Below are 21898 nucleotides of genomic sequence, written 5' to 3' on the forward strand. Positions count from 1 at the left end.
ATTCGAAAATCACGTCTAGGTGCGATTCCCAGTCGCAATCTCCTTGGTAAAGCAGAATATACGCGCATTGCAAAAAGGCGGACCCTGAACTCCATGCCGTGTCAACTGTCTTCCTGTTACCTATTCAGGAACTTTAGTTCTTTTGTTAGTCCAATTCCGTTCCGAATTATAAATTGAATTTTTTTTACAGTGAAAAATAAGGAAATGCGATTTTGACTTAAGTAGTTGGCTGAGCATTACATCCAGATGAAATTCCTGGAGTTTTGGAATGTTTTGTTTCTATTCAGGGTCTCTTGATAGTTTGCAAATCCGAATATCCCTGTGTAATCCAAATAACAAAATGTGCTGCAGTCACTCTTTGTGGCATACATTTGGGCCTGAATTTGATGCCAATAAGAGTGATTTACTTGTAATTATCCCGCATAGCAGTCAAATAATTAAATAAAATTTGTGATTTCCGCCCACGTTCAAATTTCATGAGCTCATCGGCTGTGTTGTTACGGTGCGGGCCACGTGTTCGAGACCTCTGATCTGATACACTAGGAGCAAAATCTTCCTTGAAAAAGTGGTAGGAATAAATGCGGCTGTCGAAGTAGGATTGAATTCCTGTATTCTTACTCTGCATTCCCAAGCATTCCTGTCCTTTGCGTTGCATTGGTGGCACTGCACTTATAAACACAGCAGTATTTCGGCATTATATTTTAGCAAGTGTTCGTAAATATTTTATCTCCTTCCCTAATTCTTATTATTATTGATGAAGAAATAAACACTTAACTGTTATCTAGTCGTTTTTAAACAGTCTACACGGCTATAGGAATATATCGTACTGCCAACCAGGCTTAGGTAAATGCAGCGTCCTCCGTTGCTGCGCCGTATCCATGGCCATTGTCTCTCGACCAATCAGCGTAAAGTTAGGTTTACGGCCGTATTGCTAGCATTCTGGTTGCATTTTTCATTATTTTGTGATATCATGATAAGTGGGCGCGAAATTGTTCACTATCATAAAGGGAGGCGTGCCTAAGAAGTTTGAGAACCACTGTTTAATAGAAGAACGTGGATAGGGGTTTAAATAGAGCTAAAATGTATCATGTTTAACATTGTTTCGAATCATGACAGCTAATAGATATTTTTTAATTAACCGTCACTTTCTCATTACCTAATATCATCACATTCACTGGACAGCCTTTATTAACAATGTAATTTAGAAATAAAATTAAAATGGGCTGGAGATTATAGCTATTTTTTTTCACTCGGCCCGTCAACGTATTTATTTTTCTCATTTGGCCCGCGCATGAAAATAATCACCCACCCCTGACCTAAAGGGAGAGACCACTCACTTTTAAAATAAAACAAACAGTTTTATCCGGAGGAGCATCCCAAGATACCTATACCTACAAATTTTCATGTTGACTGGACAATTTTTTCCGCCTTAAAAATGATTTATGACTTTCAAGGTACGAAAAAAAGAAAACTACGAGAAGAAGCCACATTGATATCGTAACATGTTAAAGTCACACTATCACTCTAAAAATCCAAAATTTCAAACAGGAAATAGTTTGAAAAGCGCCATGATGCTATATTTTACTCCTGCATTGCTAAGTTTTCTACTTTTGACTGCCCTGGCCATTCGCATACAGTTCTGAATTAGTTGATTTCCATTCTATGATATCCATTTTCCCCATATGATTTCCCACGATTTTCAGTAGCAGCTCAATAGTCGACAATAATACGGTGAATGGCTAGATCAAAATCCGATGCTGTGCTTCATTGCATGTCTTATCAAATGCCATGACACATCTAATGACACTGTAATGGCTGTGACACTCCAATCCAGCCTCTATCCGTGATCAATATCACTTTTGATCGTCAAAAAAAAACAGCCCCCAAACCCAGTCACTGAGAATCTAAGAACAAACAGCCGCAAAGTGTTAAGTCGGCATACAATACTGTTTGTTTTGATTTGTTGTAACGCATCATTGATTACAGGAGTAGGATCCAAGGGCTCGGATATTCGTGGTGGGTTTAGCTGAGTTAACAATTATGGGGGAGGAGTGACTACATAGGCTCATGAAAAATTTAATTTGTGACACTAAGGTGAATTCAATCATTATAATACTTGGATAGATGAAAGCTAACATCTAATACAACAAATGTCAACAATTAAAGAAATCTGATTTTTTTTTCGATTTCTGGGTTAGCCTAGCCCCTTAAAACTCCAGAACGAAGCCAATAACGAATAGAACAATGTATGTTGTGTCAGAAAATGATCGGAACTCGCAGAAGTGCGGCAGATTTGCGGACAGTGGTGATCCAACCAGGCATGACACGGATCCGGAGAACAAACGCTAGATCGATTTTATTCGCTTGCAATACGACGTTAGTTGGTTACTGTTATTGGATTATGAACAAAGTATAGTTTAGTAAAGTAACTTGCAATCATTGGGTCTAAACCCAGACAGAGGTCGCATTCCCTGCGAGTTTTATCCTGGGTTTGCTTATAATCGTGGGACGCATGCAGGAGCTTATATAGTATGATGTTTTAATAAGAGTTGTGTGTGGGTAAACCCGTAGCCTGAAGCCTACCCACGATGCATCAAATAGCCGAATAGCTTGGTATGTATGTGTGATGAATGATTATATATTTCAAGTCTTTTGAAGAGACATTAGGCTTCTGCGATAAATCGATACCCTTAATGCTGAATATGTCACTGAGAGAAATATGCTCAGCGGTAGTGCGTGGTAGGCCTACGTGCAAACATTTCCTTGCATGTAATTGTGAGGAGATATTAGGCCTCTGCTTTACAACGATACCCTTATGTTAAGTATATCATTGAGAAATATATGCAATGCGGTGGTGCATGATATTTGCGGACATTGCTTTGAATGTGATACGATGAATAAGGCACACTCTCGTTCTGTAGGTATATACCAATGCTAAATGCTACGTGATATGAATTAGGAAGTTTCATATCAATTTAGAAAAAAAATGATTGCATGTGAAAATTTGGCCTTTTATACCCATAACAGTATCTTGCTAATTAGTTTGCGTGCTAGTGATATTATCGGGTTTCTGAATGCCTAATGCCATGTATGCTATAACGTCGTGGTAGTACCGTGTATTTGCTGATTCTAACTTTGAATGTCTTTGTTGTTTTGTGAAAATTTACTGTTGTTGATTTGAATTTTTGATTTGTATTTCAGCCTGCATAAACTTCGAGTCATTTCAAGATTGGCCGAATGCCATGTGATGTTGGTATTTCATTCATTAGCTTACTTTACCTCTGCAGATAAAACTGTTATTGTCTCCAAATATCATATGATTTGATATGTTCCGTTTTTTTTTTAACAAAGTTTGTTTTTGTGAAAGGGCCGAACTTTTACCGGAATATATCTTGGTAACTAGCTTGGTAATATAAATAACACAAAGTCAGTATATCTTGAAACATGACAGGAAATGAAATATATTGTTAACGCCGTGTAATGGTTATCGCATATAGCGCGGTATCTCGAAACGTTGTACAGGAAATGATCAACCCAACTGGACATGTTATGTGATATAATATGTTAATGGTGAAATACATAACGTAATTCTTTCATTTATTCATTCAATTCGGAGATATTCAACTCGACATTTTCACCGTGGTGCGAGTGGCTCAATATAGTTACAAGTGGGGGAGACAGAAATAAAAGCACGCTTGTCCGTGTGATCTTGACTACGTGTGAACGAGACAGACTCTGTGTGGTAAGCCAGTCAAAGCCGTTCACTTCCGTTGGACGCTAGTCCGTCGAAAAGAAAGGTATGCGCAGCAAATCTTACAGGTAACCTTCTGGAGTCAGATTACACAAGTTTAATATCAATAAAGACTTACGCACTGCGTTATACTCAGCACCCGGAAAAAATTATCTCCCACTACTTGACTCGATTCATTAGAAATAATACTCGATTCGGATCCGGTCTTCGAATCATTGTGCCCAGTGCTACCAATGAGAATAGTGCGAACATATGATCACGATCGTGATCGAACTTTGATGAGTTCTTGTTTGGGAAGTACACGCGTGATATCGCAAATCTTCCAGTAATTTGATATCTCTATAATATAATTCATTGAATCTAACCTATCACTAGGTGTATCATATGGTATCAACAAAGCATAATCAACATATGACCAAAATAAACCTGGTATTGTCGAAAATAACTCAGCTTCTCGAAAGTTTTCATTGACATATTACATTATTCCAATCGAACAGTATATTCATATTGAAATGAACCCGAATATTTCCGCCTGACACTCGTCAGGGGTAATCGTGAGTAACAAGTAGAGAATTTGGAAGAACATTGTATATCAACAGTCGTATAACAAAATATGACGTCACCAGTATGAAATTTTGAATAATAGGAGCGAAGAGAGCGCTTTATTTAAATGTACTATATTTAGAATTTAGTGATTCTCCACCTTTTTGTCTCCATTCCGCTCTTCCGATTTATTCTGAGTCTGCATTCCTCACTACCCAAAACTACCGTCGTATTTCCTTTTAACCTTTGTCCCTACGGAGCAGCTATTTGCTTGTTTGAGTACACAATACACACAACCACACCAATACACAAGACAATAGCCTATAACTGCAACATAAAACGTTTTGTGAACTAGAGGTCGACCGATATTGATTTTTGCAGGCCGATACCGACACCGATTATTATCGAGACCCTCACAAGTCCGATAACCGATAGCATAGGCCGATATTGATATGGAAGGAGCAGAGAACCTTTTTGCCAAAAATATTATATATTAGGCATGATGGCACTTGTACATACCACAGAAAGCAGAGCAACAAACGAGATAACTGAAATTGAAAAGAAATATTGCTCAACTGTGCAAACTTGTGATAACCAAAAAAGCAAAATGTGATACAGAATTGCAGATCAGTCCAGTGGAGGTAGATTGTAATGCAGGAAGCGTAGTTTCCCTGCATGCTAACCCAGTTAAACTCTTCCGGCAAGGGTAAATCTGTCCCGTATACCCCTTAGCGTCGTCGATTTCTCGCGATTGAAAACGTGGAGCATCGAATTGCAATATTTTTGAATTTTTTTATGTATAAAATATCGGCGGCGATATTGGCCTTCATAAGCTTCATAGGCCAATATCGATTATCGGGAAAGTTCCAAATATCAGCCTCGATAATCGGCCAGGTCGATAATCGGTCGACCTCTTTTGTGAACCGATACCGGTAACCCTCAAAATTCATCGAACGCGTAATTTGACGTCATACTGGTCGTGCTTGTGACGTCATCATTGATTATCCATAACCGGGAATTGGCGATATGCATTATCTTCTATATTTAACAGTCATTTACGAAAGAAAACTCGCGGCACACCTAAAAATATGTGGCTGCAGTGATATAGATGATTCTAAGCATTCGAAACAACGCAGATTCAATTGAAATTAATGAATTAGATAAATGTAATATTTTAAAGATATTTACCATGTTTCTAGTAGCGGACTGTCCGACGCCTCACCGTCCGTGACAACTATTATCATCTTTTTGCTTTTTTGATAATATTCCGACTGCAGGAATTCCCACTGGAATATTAAGTCCGTGAGCGAGAAGACAGATAAAAAACATCTAGTTAAATTACGAAAGTTACTGGTAACGATTAGATTATTAGGTTGATAATAATGCATCACTGATCAAATAATTTCACAATGAAATGCAAATGGTGAATCAGGTTGTTTAGAAACGTTATGCCGCGCATATATGCCGAAGTAACTTATTATTTTGATAACTATCACTGGCATTATTCGGCATCTTCAAAACCGTTGTCACAGCGGATCAATCAAATCCCTCGATCTTTCGTCTTCCTTCGTTACTCAATACTCACGCATTTGTCGTAACTTCCTTCACAATATCCGAATAGCTCTGCCACGGTCTTTCTCTCCTCCGTCTACCATTTACAGCATCATATGGTCGAAATAATCCCCATTCTTCCCACCTGCCCATACTACTGAAGTCCTACTTCTCAAACCTTCTCTCAGAGGGGTTCGATATGGCTTTTTTGTGCCTCGGATACGTATATTTCCTATATACCCTGCCCGATCTAATAATACTTCCAAAGACGTATTTAATAAACAAACAGAACGGTATACATGACGGCGACTGTATGAGAATGAAGTTGTCAAATCCACATTGTCTTCTTGATCATTGGCGTGAAATTAACTCCCTTGATAGTGACATTCTATTATACAGATTAAATTTGTGAACAATGAACATAGCCACCTACACTTCTTATTTTAGGCAGCTGGCTGGCACTGTCGTTCAAGTGTAGGCTGGGAGCGTAACGCTATGTTGCCACAAAATAACTTGAGAATTGATGATTAGTATTAGCCGTCGCTGAAATTATTATATCATTTTGGAGCAGCGGTTCTCAACCTTTCTGGACATGCGCCCCCCTTGGGGATGGTCAAAAATATTGCGCCCCCTGACCCCCTACACCAGGGGTTCTCAACCCGCGGCCCGCGGGCCGCATGCGGCCCGCAGACGCTTTTTCTGTGGCCCGCGAGATCTTTCAATATGATCGCAATTACTACCGGCACAGTATTGTTGCATACGGTATCAATTTAGCTACTAAATCTCTCTTATCGCTCCGTCTCTGTTTCGTTTGATTTATTCTCATTCTTCAATGTTTTTTGGTTTCTTGATATATGATCGAGTTTAGATTCTTATTGTTCTGAATAGGTCTTCGGACAGTTCCACCTCGAGTTACACATATCACCTGATCTTAGAAAAAAGCGTTGCTAGCTAGGTCTTAGGCTAAGCAATCCATATTTTGAGGCATTGTTGAAATTGCCGGCGACGTTAAAAACGCATGGTTCAGCATTGCTTGGTATATCGCTAAACCCATGAAATCTTAGAAAAGGTGTTTCTCCAACAAAACGTTACTATACTGTGCGAATCTCCGCTGTTTCCGGAATTTAGTAGCAAGGACAACTTCACCTAACAAATTTCGAAGCTGCGGTTGTCTGATTCAACCGTGACAAGAAGAGTAACAGCAATGTCCGTTAATCTTTTGTCGCGTGTTTTGAAACACGTTGCCCCGTAGACTACTTTAACCTAGCATTGGACTAAATCTACGGACATTGCAACGCTAATTGTATTGGGGTATTCTATCAGAGTGGATATATTTGTAGACGTAATGCTGAATGGGCAAACGTGCGGAGAGGGGACTTGCAAACAACATCAACTTAACAAAGCTGACTTCTGTAACTATTGGTGCCGGGCATCAGCCATGGAAGGAAATGAGAAGGGTTGATTGGTTTGCTCAGAAATTACCCTGGACATGAGACTTTTTCTCATATCACTGAGAGCCCAAAGTGACAATGGCCTCTGTAAAGAAAAAGTTACCGTAGTTTTATACTTGCTCGCTCACGCATTAAAACAGAGAGTTCAGTTCTCTGGTGCAAGGGTTTGAAGGTGCGGCACATACCGACTTGGGAACGAATGCAATGCACGCTTCATGAAGGGATTTACTTGTTCTGTCGGAAGATGACACAATCTCACTAGAAACAGCAACTGAAAGCTTACGAACGCTGCCCATTATGCTGTAGGATGCATATAAACTAAATGCCCATACACGGCTAGTAAATAGGATATATTAGCCTAAATATAATAGCATAGTCCACAAATATACGGTAATAATGCTCTGCGGCCCGCAGCGCTTTTTGCTGTTAAAATGCGGCCCGTTACGCAAGGAAAGTTGAGAACCCCTGCCCTACACTTTTCGTCATGTATAAAAGAGCACATCATCTAATACAGAGGTAGGCAACCTTTTTGCTAATCGTGGCCCATTTCGATTACTTATGTAGCCCAAGGCCGCATCCAATGGCATAGCCGTAATGAACTAACTGGACGCGAAATACCTAATCTGTCCATATCCATTGCCGGTGAACTCCGGAGTCCGGACTACTATACTTTTAACAAAAGCCTTTTGTACGTACCGAAATCGCGAGACGCAATGTTATGTCGCGCCGAACGCGAAAAATTTTCAGATTTACGAATGAATTCCGTAATTAATAGTAGCAGTATCACATATTATTATCAAATATTTATCCTCTCTTAGCCCATGTGATCAGATACACCGGTAGTTTTCATTGAGGGAGTGCTTTTGAAAATTTAGGGCAAGTTATAGATGATAATGCATCGTCGGGTGGGCCAAATGTTATTAGTCACTTGGTTGCATGCTGTTATTTCTTGACCCCCGATCAGGATTGTCGATTGTATCGGTAGTTGAAATATATTAAAACGTCCAAATGTACCATAAACAAATTTCTTTCGTGAGGAGCACACGATTCCGGCTCAGAGTGAGAAGGACGCTACTATATTAAAATCGAAAAATCAAAATATGTTGCATTGTGCGGAGTGTGAAGAAAATTTCAAGATTAATTAAAATCTCTCAAAAATTCGGGAGTGAATTCGTAATTTCAATTTGCATGTCCACGGATGCCAACACATACTAATTGAATTAGGTGTTGACGGTCGCACAAATTCCCTTCTACAGCAACAGGTTGCCCTTCGCTGATCTAATAGTATAGATATGGTATGTCTTACGCCCAGTTTTAATCCGCATTTCACTTGTTGAGTCTTTAACATTTCTGACAAATTTCCCCAAACTTGTTTGAAAATAGTAAAAAATCATTGAACAGGACATCAAATTATTTCAAGGTAGGTTGCACTGAGACTAATCCTAATGCTGATAGTGACTACAGAGAGCACGGCATCGTTCTGAACTGCCATGCTAAATTTGATCACTTTTGGAATTGAAAAAATTGTGTTTATTTAGGGTAGCTTAATTGAGAGCGAAACCGGGCAACTTGCTTCTAAGACTTAGGCAGTGCAGTTCGCCAATTATTAACAACAGCTACCCAGCGCACCGAACTTTAGGCTACTGCCCAAGCTATGAAGTAATGAATGACTTACACGTGGGAATTGCTCCAAATTTTAAAAGAATATCAAAAATTTGCTCAAAGAAAGTTGAAATCAGCCTATACTCCGTTGAGCGCGACTGCTGAAGTTAGAATTTGGCGAGATTTCTTGAATACGAAATAAGTTTCATCTTTAACAATCGTCTTCTCAGAATGATTGTGAAGCACATTCTTAGTCAGAATTCATACAGACGTGGTCAATTTCTCGCGCCCCCCTGAGAGCTTCCCTCGCCCCCCCCCCCAGGTTGAGAACCCCTGGTTTGGAGGAACTGATTGAACCGTGCGCAACTGCAAGTAGAACAGTTAGGGTAGGCCTATAGCTATCCTCGCGGGTCCTACACGTATTCCTTGGAAAACCTCACATAACTGTAAAAAGCGTGGTTCTGAAGAATAAACAGTTGATTCATATTTTATCTGCAATTGTTATGTTTGCTTTAAAATCTACATAATAATAGAGTTTATGTTGGAAAAAACATATGACTCATGGACATACTATTTAAAATATGCATTTGGGTTGCAGAAGGTTCTCGACGGCTGTAGCTATAAGCTAATTGTTCGTAATTTGGATTCCATGGAAAATTATTTCCGCTCCCATACGTACGATATTTGATAGTTATCAGCAGATTTCATAATCCGTGAATGAGAGACTTTATCTGCGAATTTAGCATAATTTTCTGGCAGTTTTCTTTCGCCATCGACATATAAATTTCTCTTTTCTCAGTTTATGTGATCCGATTCATTGGCAGAGTTGATGGAAGGCTGTTTCCAAAATCTTAGAGCAAGTTATAAATCAGTGGTTCTTAACCTTGTCCCACGGACCCTCAAGAGGTGATTTGAATTTTGAAGGGGGCGGAAATGTTCAGGGGACCAAATTGGGGGCGCTGGACTCAGGGGGCGCTATTGGGGCGCTGAAGAAAATGGGCTCGCAGTAGATAGTGTACTAATGACATATGATTATATAGTAGAACAATAGTTCTATATAATATTGAGTTCTCATTGCAAACTAACATTCAACAAAATCTCTCAAATCACACCTTTTTTCGTTGCGCTCATTGCGAAGTATCCACCGACCTTGTGCAGTGGTTTATTTTAATTCATGTAAAATAGGGTTACCATATTTTTGTGGATCCAATTCCGGACACTCTTTAGCATCCACTAGCGGATTTTACAATGATGGATGAACACATTGAAGAGTACGTCACACTAACAAAGCTTCGCCTATCGACTGTAGAAAAGCAGTGGTCGGGAACCTTTTTAGTCCGAAGAGCCATATCGGCCCTATTTTTTCATCTCAACTCTCAAAGAGCCAAACATGTCAATCAACTGTTACGCCATAATTGAAAATTCGTGACGTCATGGTAGCACTTATCCGAAATCACCACATGGGATTCCTCGTGTGTGCCATATTTTCTTCGTAAAAACTGGTATTTATTGTTCGAAAGTAAAGCTCGAAACGAGAGGTTAGGCACAGACGGGCCAAGCCTCACCAATGATAACGCAATTCATCGTAAGTAGCTTATAATTTATTATGACTGATATTAATCGAATATGACTGTCACACTGATTCCGAAAATCTAAATACTTATTGACTTCTCTATTCTCAAAGTATTCGGCGGTAAAATAACGTTGCGCTACACGCATGCAATTTATTGCCGGTACTAAACAGAGCTATCCTTACCAATCTAGAACGTGGATAGCTATGGCGTTGTTTGTAATTCGAGTTTGTAATTGTGAATGTCGGATCCAAAACAGTTCATTTTGCGCCTCATATCAGGAAGATAATGTGTATTTGAAAACTGCGTTTTGATATGAGCGTCGCCATGCCTGCTATATGCTCTTCGATTAATCAACGCATCGCACAATTCAAGATTTCGAGTTGGGTACATAGAATTCGCGACGGATATTAGCCGCCGGCGTGACAGTAACTTAAATTTGATGATTCTGAAAAGAGGGGGTCCGAGCCCCTAAACATGAAGACAGCATTGTCTTTACCTCTCAAAGACATGTTTTTACTGCCACGAGAATAATTTTTTTGGCCGTGATGAAATTTACCAACAAGTCGCTGCAATGTTGATCAATTCAGTACAAAAATAAATAATTGGCAACGAGCCATATCTTATACCATAAAGAGCCATATATGACTCGCGAGCCATAGGTTCCCGACCACTGGTATACAGGAATGGAGTGGAATATAGGTTCCGAATTGGCCTATCTCTAATGTGAGCTCTGGTTATTGATTGGGTCTGCAACAGATTTTTTCACGGGCCTAATGAAATCGTCTGCATGGTAGACGTTATCCGGTCCGCCGGTTGTGTGTTTGACATCCACGCTATGCTGTTAGGTCGGTTCAGTTATCTTGTTGTGTGTTGTAACTAGGTCCGAAACAACATTTTTCCAGCCCCCTTCCGCCCAAAAAAGCACTAATCTTGGGCCCACCATAGAGTAATCGATGCAACTTCTTGCGGGCTTACCATATGCATCGGCTTGTTAAAATTTGTGAATGAATTTTGTCAATAATATTGGTTCTTCCATGTATTAATCTACTATAAAATACACCAGTAGGTTGCACATTCGGTGGTTTCCAACCTTTTATGATCACGAGCTCATTTCAAATATGAAAATGCTACGTAATAGGCTGATTGATAAAAAAGTCAGCTTGCCCAGACTTGCGGCCTATTTTGGAAGCTAATTGCGATTACAATTAGACTCATTTCAGGATATGGTGGTTATTTTTTATTTATTTTTGATTGCCATTTTTGCGAGGGCGGTGCATGGCTCCCATATTAATATCAATATACGTTGGATTAAATCGCGACCGGTGCGAAGAAAATTTCCAATGGCATAAATCTGCTCAGCAATAAACCAAATATTGTCTGTGTTTTAAATCAAGAGCAGGAATAGTTGTATCAAACTTTTCCAGGAAAGAAGATCTCTCTGTATTTCGACTGAAATCAATGTGTCGTTTTATGCATTTCATATGACTGTCTGTTTGTATTTGACCGGTATTTTGAATATGCTCCTGCTGGATTCTATTATAACTAACACGACAATGAAAACATATTGTCAAATTGTGATGTCTTGCAACATACGGTTAATATATCTGCCAGAACGCAACAATGATTCAGGTAGCGATAGGGCTACTAGTGGTTGTAAGCTGCAGTAGCGAGAGGGTTAATGAACGGCAACAAAATGGTTAATGAGTGTGCGGCTGAAGTGCAAAAAAAATTTCTTGTGAAGCATCATTTTGACATCGAATGCGCATAATACGCCAGACGATCGCTTCCCATTTTGTTGACTGGTGCAGGACTAAATTTAATGTGAGCAAATCTCTACCACATTCTTAGTTGATTTAGAAGTCAAACAAAGCGATAAAACAAAACCCAATACAATTAACTTCCCCATATTGCCAATCACAGAGGATAATTCGGAATGTGTATATCGATCTCGAACCGAATGCTACGAGCCTGTAGGCCTTATGCGATCGTTGTTATAACAACCTGGATTTGATCCCGAAAATAGTACATACAATTATACCGTTAATTAGTCGAGTGGTCTAATAGTGAAGTCCTAACCCGGAAGCGAACTTCGACCACTTACTCATTGTTTTTACTACAGTTCTTAAAATAGGGGGCGCCAGACTCAGGCAATTTTTGAATGGGGGCGCTTGAGAATAAATGGTTAAGAACTACGACCGTAAAAATGCCGCATAATGGTTTAGTCTAGGTTAAAGATATTTATGGTCTGTTTATTACAGTGGTCAGAAGCCTTTTGCGTCGAAGGAGCCATATTTCCCCATATTTTCAATTGCCAATGGCAATTCCCTGTGAGGAGACAATTAAGTATTCGTGACGTCGTGGCTGAAAAACATGTCTAAAACAAGGGCCATGCTTTAAACATGTTTGTTTTAAATTGATTCAAGTCATAAATGCAATCCGAGATATACCGCTGGTCCATATATATATTAGAATGATGGATTTTCTGCTGGTGCGAAAGACGAATCACACGTAGCTAATCTGGACTTAGGCTAGTGACATAAATGTAGGGATCATTCGTTCCTAAAATTTAAAATCAAGGGTGATCATGAATCTTTTGACGAAACAGGTACCGGACAGCTAATAACATGTTGAACATGCAGAACATATTTGTCCTGTGATTCCAGTAAGTCATATGCTTTGCTTTCCCGAACTGGTACTGTGCCAGTTCAGGATGATCAATATACCGTTAGGAGAATATCGAGCCATAATTAAACAATTAGGAAAAGCTGTTTCGTTTTTCCCAGGTTTGAACTTTGATTGGACTGAATCAGGCAAGAATAACATTTTTACTAATGTATTTGCATTTCAATGATATTACGCGATTTCTAAATACTGTCGCGTATCTCGTGTAACATCACACAGTTTTCGATCACGAGCAGCATGCACATTCCACATTTTCCAATTTGATGAAGTTCGTCCCCTTATACATACGAATGATCTGTTTAGATCGTTATATGTCAGTAGATATACTTCCTTCACAGTTTAAATAGCCTCAAAATCAGTCTTTACTTTATTAACATATAGAATTACGTGATTAATTGTTTATCAGGAGGCATGGTCATAACATAGGGTTAGCATATGTTGTGATCCGGAAAAGACAACAATTTTTACAAATCACAAATCATATAAATCGGACGAGAAAACGGGTAATTTGAAAAATTATACTGGAAATTACGTTGTCTTGGCTAGACATAATGATCATTTCTCTGAATCGAATACCGAAAAACCCGCTCCAACATTAGATTTTGTTCATCCTTGCCGTCGCTGCCGCCAAAATACAGCTTTTTGGCGTCATATATGACATTTTGTAGTTGTGCCTGTACACTAGGGTTCTTCCAAAATGACTTTTTTTCTCAAATCGTACTGGCTACTTGATAAAAGTGTTAGGTCACGTAATTTAGGCCTACACACCAAATTTGGTTCAATTCCAACCGGTAGCCGCATTGCTACAGGAGAATAAAGTTTCTATTTAATGTATAAAAATAAATAACAAAATTTTTTAAAATATTCTGTTCACCCCATGTAAGTGTGAGGTTGTCTATAGAAACGATGTTCACCAAATTTGGTTCAGTTCCAACAGGTGGAATCGGAGTTATTGCCGTCGAAAATTTTGGATTTGAATATAATAGCATATACAGAAGGCACCACTATAATAAATAATTCAAGAATTGGCCACCGTAAATACTATTTTATTGATTTTCCAAATTTTTCGACGGCAATAACTCCGCTTCCACCAGTTGGAATTGATCCAAATTTGGTGAACATCGTTTCTATAGACAACCTAACACTTTCATGGGTTGAACATAAAACATTTCAAATTTTTTGGTATTTATTTATAGATTATAAATAGAAACTTAATTATCCTGTAGCAATGCAGCTACTGGTTGGAATTGAACTAGATTTGGTGTGTAGGCTTAAATTAGGTAAGCTAACAATTTTATCAAGTAGCCAGTACGATTTGAGAAAAATAGTCATTTTTGAAGAGCCCGACTGTACACTGTACGGTGTACACTCATCTATATGTCAAGAGTATAAAGAAGGACGAGTTGTCAAAAAGGAGGACATTTGGGCGTCTTTGGAGGACATTTTTGATTTCATGAAAAATGAGGACAAATATTTCTAAAGCAGGAAGTATGGCAACCCTACATAACATTCGAGGAATGCATGCTATGAAGATCTATTTATAATTCTTATGGCAATGACATTGCAATACTCACCTCATTTGCTCTCCTCAGAGCATAATACGTGTATGTTTGAGAGTTTAAATAAGGCATGGATTTGATGCGATTTGCTTTTTCCTCCATTGGTAAGTTGTCGTTTAGCACGTACGGTATTTCAAATTGTGTGGAGTACTCAATAGGAAGCCTAGAAATGATGTGGTTATTTTATATTTAAAATATATGCTAATAACTAATGCTATCTAGCTTACCCAAGGTATGCGGGATCTTTGTTAGAATATTGTAAAACCTCCGTCCTGAGATTGTTTCCCAATTTTCCATGCAGACGATCAGTGACATTGACAAGCCAATCCTTAATAAGTTGGAAATTCGAGATACCGATACTATTAGAGCCGTCCACCACAAATATAAGGTCGAGAGGACGAGCTGGAGTATCTGAAATGGGTCCACGAATGTCAGATATAATATAATATACGGCAGTGTATCTTAATTTTTCAATAGCTCGTAACCCGTGAGCTTTCATTAAATTTTCTCGTATTCCCTCATCATGACTGGAACAGCACTTTGTCCGGCTGCCCCCACTCGGTTTCAAAACAGCTCCAGTTCATCACAACCATTTATAAACTCGATTCATAGACTTACTCTCTCCGTATCGAATAAAGTCGGGGACTATACGAAATTCGTTAAATGCAACACTGATCGATTTGATTCCCGAGGCCTACCACAGATTTGTTGCCACGAAAAGTGTGACATATTTAAAGGTAAATGAATGAATTTAAATTTTACTATAATATTATTACTTGCATAGGGTTGCCATGTGACTGGAATTTCCCCGACATGTCCGTAATTTCACTAGTAAAATTGCGTCGGGTGGCTAAGATTGGGAAGACTGTGAAGTCAGGACTATTCCTCGCGCCCATTCATTTGCAACTCTGATAGGGTTACCATATTTTGGAATCGAGAAAGGAGGACACTTTTTGAAAAACTTCAAACACAGAATACCAGAGGAAAATCTAAAAATAGTTAATTTTTAATTTTTCACACTTGCGGTCGGTTGACTAAAGAAAATTTCAACATTCTCGCTCAGCGCTCAAAATAAAGTTTTTCGTTCACATTATCAGTTCGTTGACTAACAATTAAAAACAAAGTCAACTTTCCGGCTCAGCTCCTCGAATTGCCGTCAGAGCGTTACGTCAGTGCTGATTTACTGTATGTCCGATTGTCCATCGAACTTTGCCCAATGTTTAACCAGAATTACACTGGGCAACAATTTTGAACGAAACATTTGTTGACTTTGATTTTGCACCTGATTTAAGCTAATTTTGCCGCTGGTTTTCTTCTATCACGTCAAGTTTTTGCCCTACGATATATGCCCAAAATATGCAAATTTATCACGAATTTAGACATATTACTTTTCCATATTTACCTAGGCTCCTCCTCGCCACCTCATCCGTGTCATCGGTGTCTTATAAAAGCCTAGAGATGGGCCGTGCTATAAGTCGGCAGTTATGGAAAATAAGAATATCGGCCTGGTTTAAATGACCATACACTCTTAGCGAAAAGAGTGGTTATACACACCCAAAAAGGTGGTACACGAAAACAGAACTTACGTAACCCTGCCGGTGTGAATGACCAGAATCCACCCCATTCCTTGCGGTGTATATCGGATATCTCACCCTAGCCATTAGAATTGATTGGGGCGGAATTTCAATATATACAGCTCACTTGAAATCCTGCATCTTCTTCCAAATGGCACGGTATTGCAAATAAACTTTCTTGATTGCATATATTCGATATCAATTGAACCATAATAACATAAAATGGAAACATAGTTCGTGAAATAACAAAAACAGAGATCTCAGCGACGGAGAAAAAAATTCACTGAAAATACTGCTCGAAGAACATTGCCCATGTAGTATTGGGAAGTCGTCTCCTCCAGGTTTCCGAAAAACACTCTTGTACGGCGAAGGCTGAGTCACTATCTTCAGCAAGAAATTGTGGCATCATCCTGAAATCAAAATGCATATTCACAACCCAAATAACAGGCACATATGCTAACATGCATAACTTAATGAAAGACCACAAAAATAGAAGCCATTACAAAGTATATATATTTTCACAAAGTACTTACAAAAAATCAGATGTTACACTTGCTAAGGAATTGCAGCACAGACTGTGGTCCGATAGGGTGAACTTACCGCTATAGGAAACATGTTCACACACGATCACTGTATGTGTGGGCAATTAGGCATCGACAAGATGGAAATTGATGGATAGTTTTCATGCAAACCGCATGTAACAGGCAGACTTGGACAACTAGAAAACGTTCTTTTTTCCAAATTGGATAGGAATTATATTACAACTACAAGTTTTTTTTTCGAATTAGAGTAGAATTAAAATTTGAGCTACACAGTTGGAAATTAGATTAAAATTATAATTACCTAACAGTTTTTTTCTTCAAATTAGATTAGAATTAGAATTACTGAAATCGCCAAAAGTTGAATCAAACTCCGTTATCATCAAATCATAGTTCATCATATGAGCATGAGAATAGCAAATTTCTACTGTGCAGTAGGGGTGTTCAAAAATGACTTTTTCTTTCAAATCTACTGGCTACTTGATAAAATTGTTAGTTTACCTAATTGAAGCCTGCACACCAAATTTGGTTTGATTCCAACCAGTAGCCGCATTGCTACAGGAGAAGAAAGTTTTTTATTTATTATATGAAAATGAACGAAAAAAGATTTAAAATTTCCTGTTCACCCCATTAAATTGTTAGGTTGTCTATAGCAACAATGCTCAACCGATTTGGCTCAATTCCAACCAGTGGAAGTTGAGTTATTGCCGTCACAAAATTTTGGATTTGAATAAAATAGTATTTACGGTGAACGATTCTTTAATCATTTATGACTGTTGTGCCCACCGTAAATACTATTTTATTCAAATCCAAATTTTTCGAAATCAATAACTCCGCTTCGGCTGGTTTGATTTGAGGCAAATTTGGTGGGCATCGTTTCTATAGACAACCTTACAATTTCATGGGTGAACAGAAAATTTTGAATATTTTTACTAATTTTTAAATAATAAATAAAATAACTTTCTTCTCCTGTAGCAATGCGGCTGCTGGTTGGAATTGAACCAAATTTGGTGTTTAGGCTTCAATTCCGTAATCCAACAATTTTACCAAGTAGCCAGAAGAATTTGAGAATAAATATTCATTTTTAACACCCCTACTGTCCAGCAAACTTGGCTTGTTTCGCACTATACAGTTCTCCTGTAGCATTTCCAGGAAAACCATACATTAGATTAGACTTAAAATTAGACCATAGAAAGATTTCATACATTCGATTAGAATTGGAACTAGAGCATAGATACATTTCACCAATTAGAATAGCTTCAATTAGGATAATTAGACAACTAGAATACTAGCAACACCGCCTATATCAGAAATAACTGAATATATTTTTGAAGATTCTTGCTCTTAGTAGTGTCAGATGCCATTAGTAATTTTATATTAGTCGCGAAGATTCATATCGCAATTTTCAAAGTAGAAACCTCTGAAAATCTGCGTACCATACTTGACTATTTTTCCAACATTTCGTATTCTACTTCCACTCGGCGTAGTTTTGACTTGTATTGGGAACTGTTGCATCTACTTGTAATCGAGTATAAATTGAAGTTGGTATTCCTACATCGACTTGAGTAGCAACGCTGGTAACTTTGACCATCTCTGCTTTGGTTTACCTCATAGATGCGACTACGAAAGTTGACATCAGGTGTCATTACTAGGGCAATTTTTTTGACATGTCAAAAAAAAGTCAAAATTAGGTCAAAATTGTAGCGTTAGGTCAAAATTTGTCAAAATTGTTTACAAAATTTGTCAAAATTGTGTACTAAGTCAAACATTTTTTGACCTCTGCATTTCGTTTGTATCGTAGATTTTGCGCTGTCGGTGAACTTATCATTTGATATTTTACAGCTTGTAGCCTACTTTATAGGCCTACCGTTGTAAACGGACCATCGTCTGCTCATTGTGAATCATAAAGGGTCAAATGAAACAAATAGTGACATGGTTTTATGGTCAACGTACCACAATATCCTAGCTGAAGCAAGAATACTTGGACATTGCATGGTTTTTATATCAAGAAGCGCAAGCTTAAAAATTGTGATATAGACAACATTGTCAGAATGAAGCAACACGGTTTGTCACCAGCAGTGCGCACACAACTTGAGTGTTGTCAGCCAACAAATGCTGCTGTTGAACGTTCTTTCTCCGTTTTTGGCAAGCTACGTAGTAAGGACAGACACTTCCTACCCGAGAATGTAGGAAAGGATCTTTCGTTGTACTACAACAAATTTTAATTATTTCCACCAGAATACGCCCCCCCTATCGCCCCTTCCTATTTTCGCCCCCCGTCGCCCCCTTTGTCCATTTTCGCCCCGCTGTCGCCCCCGTCGTCATTTTCGCTCCCCTAGACCGCCAAATCGACCCTTGGGGGCGATATCGCCCACGTTGGGAACCACTGCCTTAGCCTATACATGGAAATTTGCAAATTAGCTGAATGATAATGATTACCTTGGAATATAAGCTGTTTGATAACGATCCTTTACTGTTTCGCAGCATACGCTTCTACCGTTAAATGTGACGTTGATTTGGTTGAAATTCTATGATATTAGCTTGTATAGCAGCATCCTAAAATTGAAAAAATAACCATGAGGCATACGGTAAACGTTTAGTTGACAATTTGGATTGGATTCGAAAGGCCCACGACATCCGAAATGTGTACTGATGTTGTAGCCTTGACTTGCTTATGCTTGTAAATAAGCGAGTTAAAGTACAATTTTGTGACTATCCTACGCATAGTATATTACTCACCAACAACATATTTGATTTCACATTCACAGAGTAAGAGTCTGCTACTAATAGCAATCAGTCCTTGAATCTAACAAAAAGCAGATTTGTGCATATGCACAGATCGTGTGTATGTCATATCATGAGTCAAGAAGTGCATATATTATGATTTGTTTATATTAATCGAAAGGATAGTTGGATAAACTTTGGCAAGGCTATGTTTGCCTCTTCATATTGGTCAAAACATTGAAGACCCAGCTAATCCGTGCATTGTTGCACAAGGAGTTGACCGCAGTAGTGCGCATTGCTACTCAAGCAATAGATGTCAATTTCTCATATAGAAGTGGCTATGTCAAATCCATGTCAAGCTGCTTCAAATTAAAATAAATATATGAACAGAACTCAGAGAAGTAGTTTCAAAAGAACTAGTCTGGTTGATGGGTCACATACTCTTAATAGATAGTCTGAGTTGGCCACTGCAAAATATGTTCAATGAGGTAAGCCTGTTCCTAGTCAAGTCTCTCATATTCATAGTGATAGCAATATAGCATCGTCATATTTTCACCCATGTCATAATATAATTAACATTTACTGGCCCCAATTTACGGGGATCGAAAGATTTTATCAAATGTCCATTGCTCACCTCAGATACCATTGCTTCATATGCTTCAGCCCTTTGCTGTTTGTATGTTACACTTGTTTTCTCATGAGGAGAAATCGATAATTTCATTCTTCAAGAGCCCCAAATTTGCGATCTTTGCCCATGCAAGTCTGAAGTAGAATAGATACCCGTAATATGTTTACCTTCCTACCATAACATAACATAATATATAATGTGTATATAGCTCAGTGATAATGACAGGGTGATTGGCCTATAAACATAGCTCTGCATAGTCAGTGCTAGGCTACCCTTTACACTTAAAGAGGTCGTGATGTGCTTTGGTAATCAATATAACGACAATCGAGTCGATTTTTTTTTCAATGCACTTACAAACGATGTCGCTCAAACCCAAATTACCGTACCGTAGTTTATAATCATAGCTAATGCTGGACCTGTCAACAGTATCTCCATTAGAGACATTGAGGTACTGTGTCTTGGAGATTGGCATCGGTACTGGTGATACAACAATTTATGTGAATTCAATGTATCGTCACTACCGGTACGTTTAAAATTCCAACTTGCTACATATAATTCTGTTCAGTACAGCTGCGACACTGAGTAACAGGAATCGGATCTGTACTGGAAACGCAACGGAACAAATGTTCTCTACTACAATAGTACAGATACGAAATGTAACTCACCATCCAGATATTTTCAATCTCGAAAGAGGCTTTCTTCACAGATTCACGGCGACTAATACGGTCAGTCGATAGCCAGTCTAGTCTCTTAAGCGCGGAAATACGGCATATAACGAAACATTTTACATAGCTGTAGCCAAACATAGCAGCAGCTGTTCTGGTGACGACGGTTTGTATTTGTATTATGATGTGACAATTGACTCACTGATGTAATAACTATATTGAAGTTAAGGATCTCCGGAATATTTGTATGTATACTATAATTGATTTATCGGAAATATGGATTTGATAGCTTTGAAGCTGCAGATTGCATCATAATAAGCTTCAAAAAGTCTTGCAGTACTAGATTTATCTTCATAGATCGAACCATTGATACGATCCGAAAGCTGTATGCGAATTGTCTGTTAGGCTTAGTGTGCAATTCATAAAGCTACCAAATAGTGAATAACACATCAATATAGATATGAAAATAACCAGGAAACTTTGCCCAATTTAGTCCCTCTTTCGCCCAATTCAATGATTGTTCCGTGACGTAACCTGGTGTTCCATTCTAATTTGAATTCTTGCTACGCCCATATTGCGTACTGCTCATATACGTTGTGGCTGAAATTTAACTCCTTCTAGTATTCCCAGCTCTAAATACCCTTAACCTGCATTATATTGTGGTTATACACTAATGCTGTGCGGAATAGGCCCGATATATTTTGTACATATAGGCTACGTACAATGTACAATTGTGCATTTGACGTGACATGAAAGAAATTATAAACCAGTATCGTGACAACTTCATAATGTGTCGTATTTTTGCGACACACTTGAGATACATCGGTCACACTATAGTAGACAGGGTGAAATTTCAGCCAAAGTACGAGTACCGCAGTGCACGATAAATGTGAATTACAATCTGATATTGCGGACTTAGCTATTATTCATTCATGTCAATGTAGCACACTGTAGTTGACTCTGTCAACGTGAATTGGACTTTAGCGTATTATTAGGACTATCATGTGTGGCCAACATACATTGTATCTTACATCTTGTAACTAGTCAAAGCCAGT

At 38.5% G+C, this 21898-nt stretch overlaps 1 protein-coding gene and 1 long non-coding RNA gene across 2 annotated transcripts in view; both read right to left on the reverse strand.

The window, feature by feature from the left end:
• Nucleotides 1-21898, reverse strand: part of LOC145457302 (matrilin-2-like) — a 115855-nt gene that overhangs the window by 38549 nt on the left and 55408 nt on the right. The window contains exons 4-6 of the mRNA XM_080335496.1: nt 14941-15124; nt 14729-14876; nt 5483-5580 (exon numbers count right to left, since the gene is read on the reverse strand). Coding sequence (XP_080191622.1) covers nt 5483-5580; nt 14729-14876; nt 14941-15124 — 430 coding nt within the window. The remainder of the gene's footprint in view (nt 1-5482; nt 5581-14728; nt 14877-14940; nt 15125-21898) is intronic.
• On the reverse strand, nt 19134-21030 carry LOC145457461 (uncharacterized). Its single transcript, XR_013920885.1, has 3 exons — nt 20844-21030; nt 20185-20312; nt 19134-19382 (listed from the first exon to the last, which is right to left on the reverse strand). It is a non-coding gene; the product is annotated as an uncharacterized LOC145457461 (long non-coding RNA).

The sequence above is a fragment of the Botryllus schlosseri genome, chromosome 2 (assembly GCF_051294905.1).
Source record: "Botryllus schlosseri isolate E-star chromosome 2, Bs_hap1, whole genome shotgun sequence".
Lineage (NCBI taxonomy): Eukaryota > Metazoa > Chordata > Ascidiacea > Stolidobranchia > Styelidae > Botryllus > Botryllus schlosseri.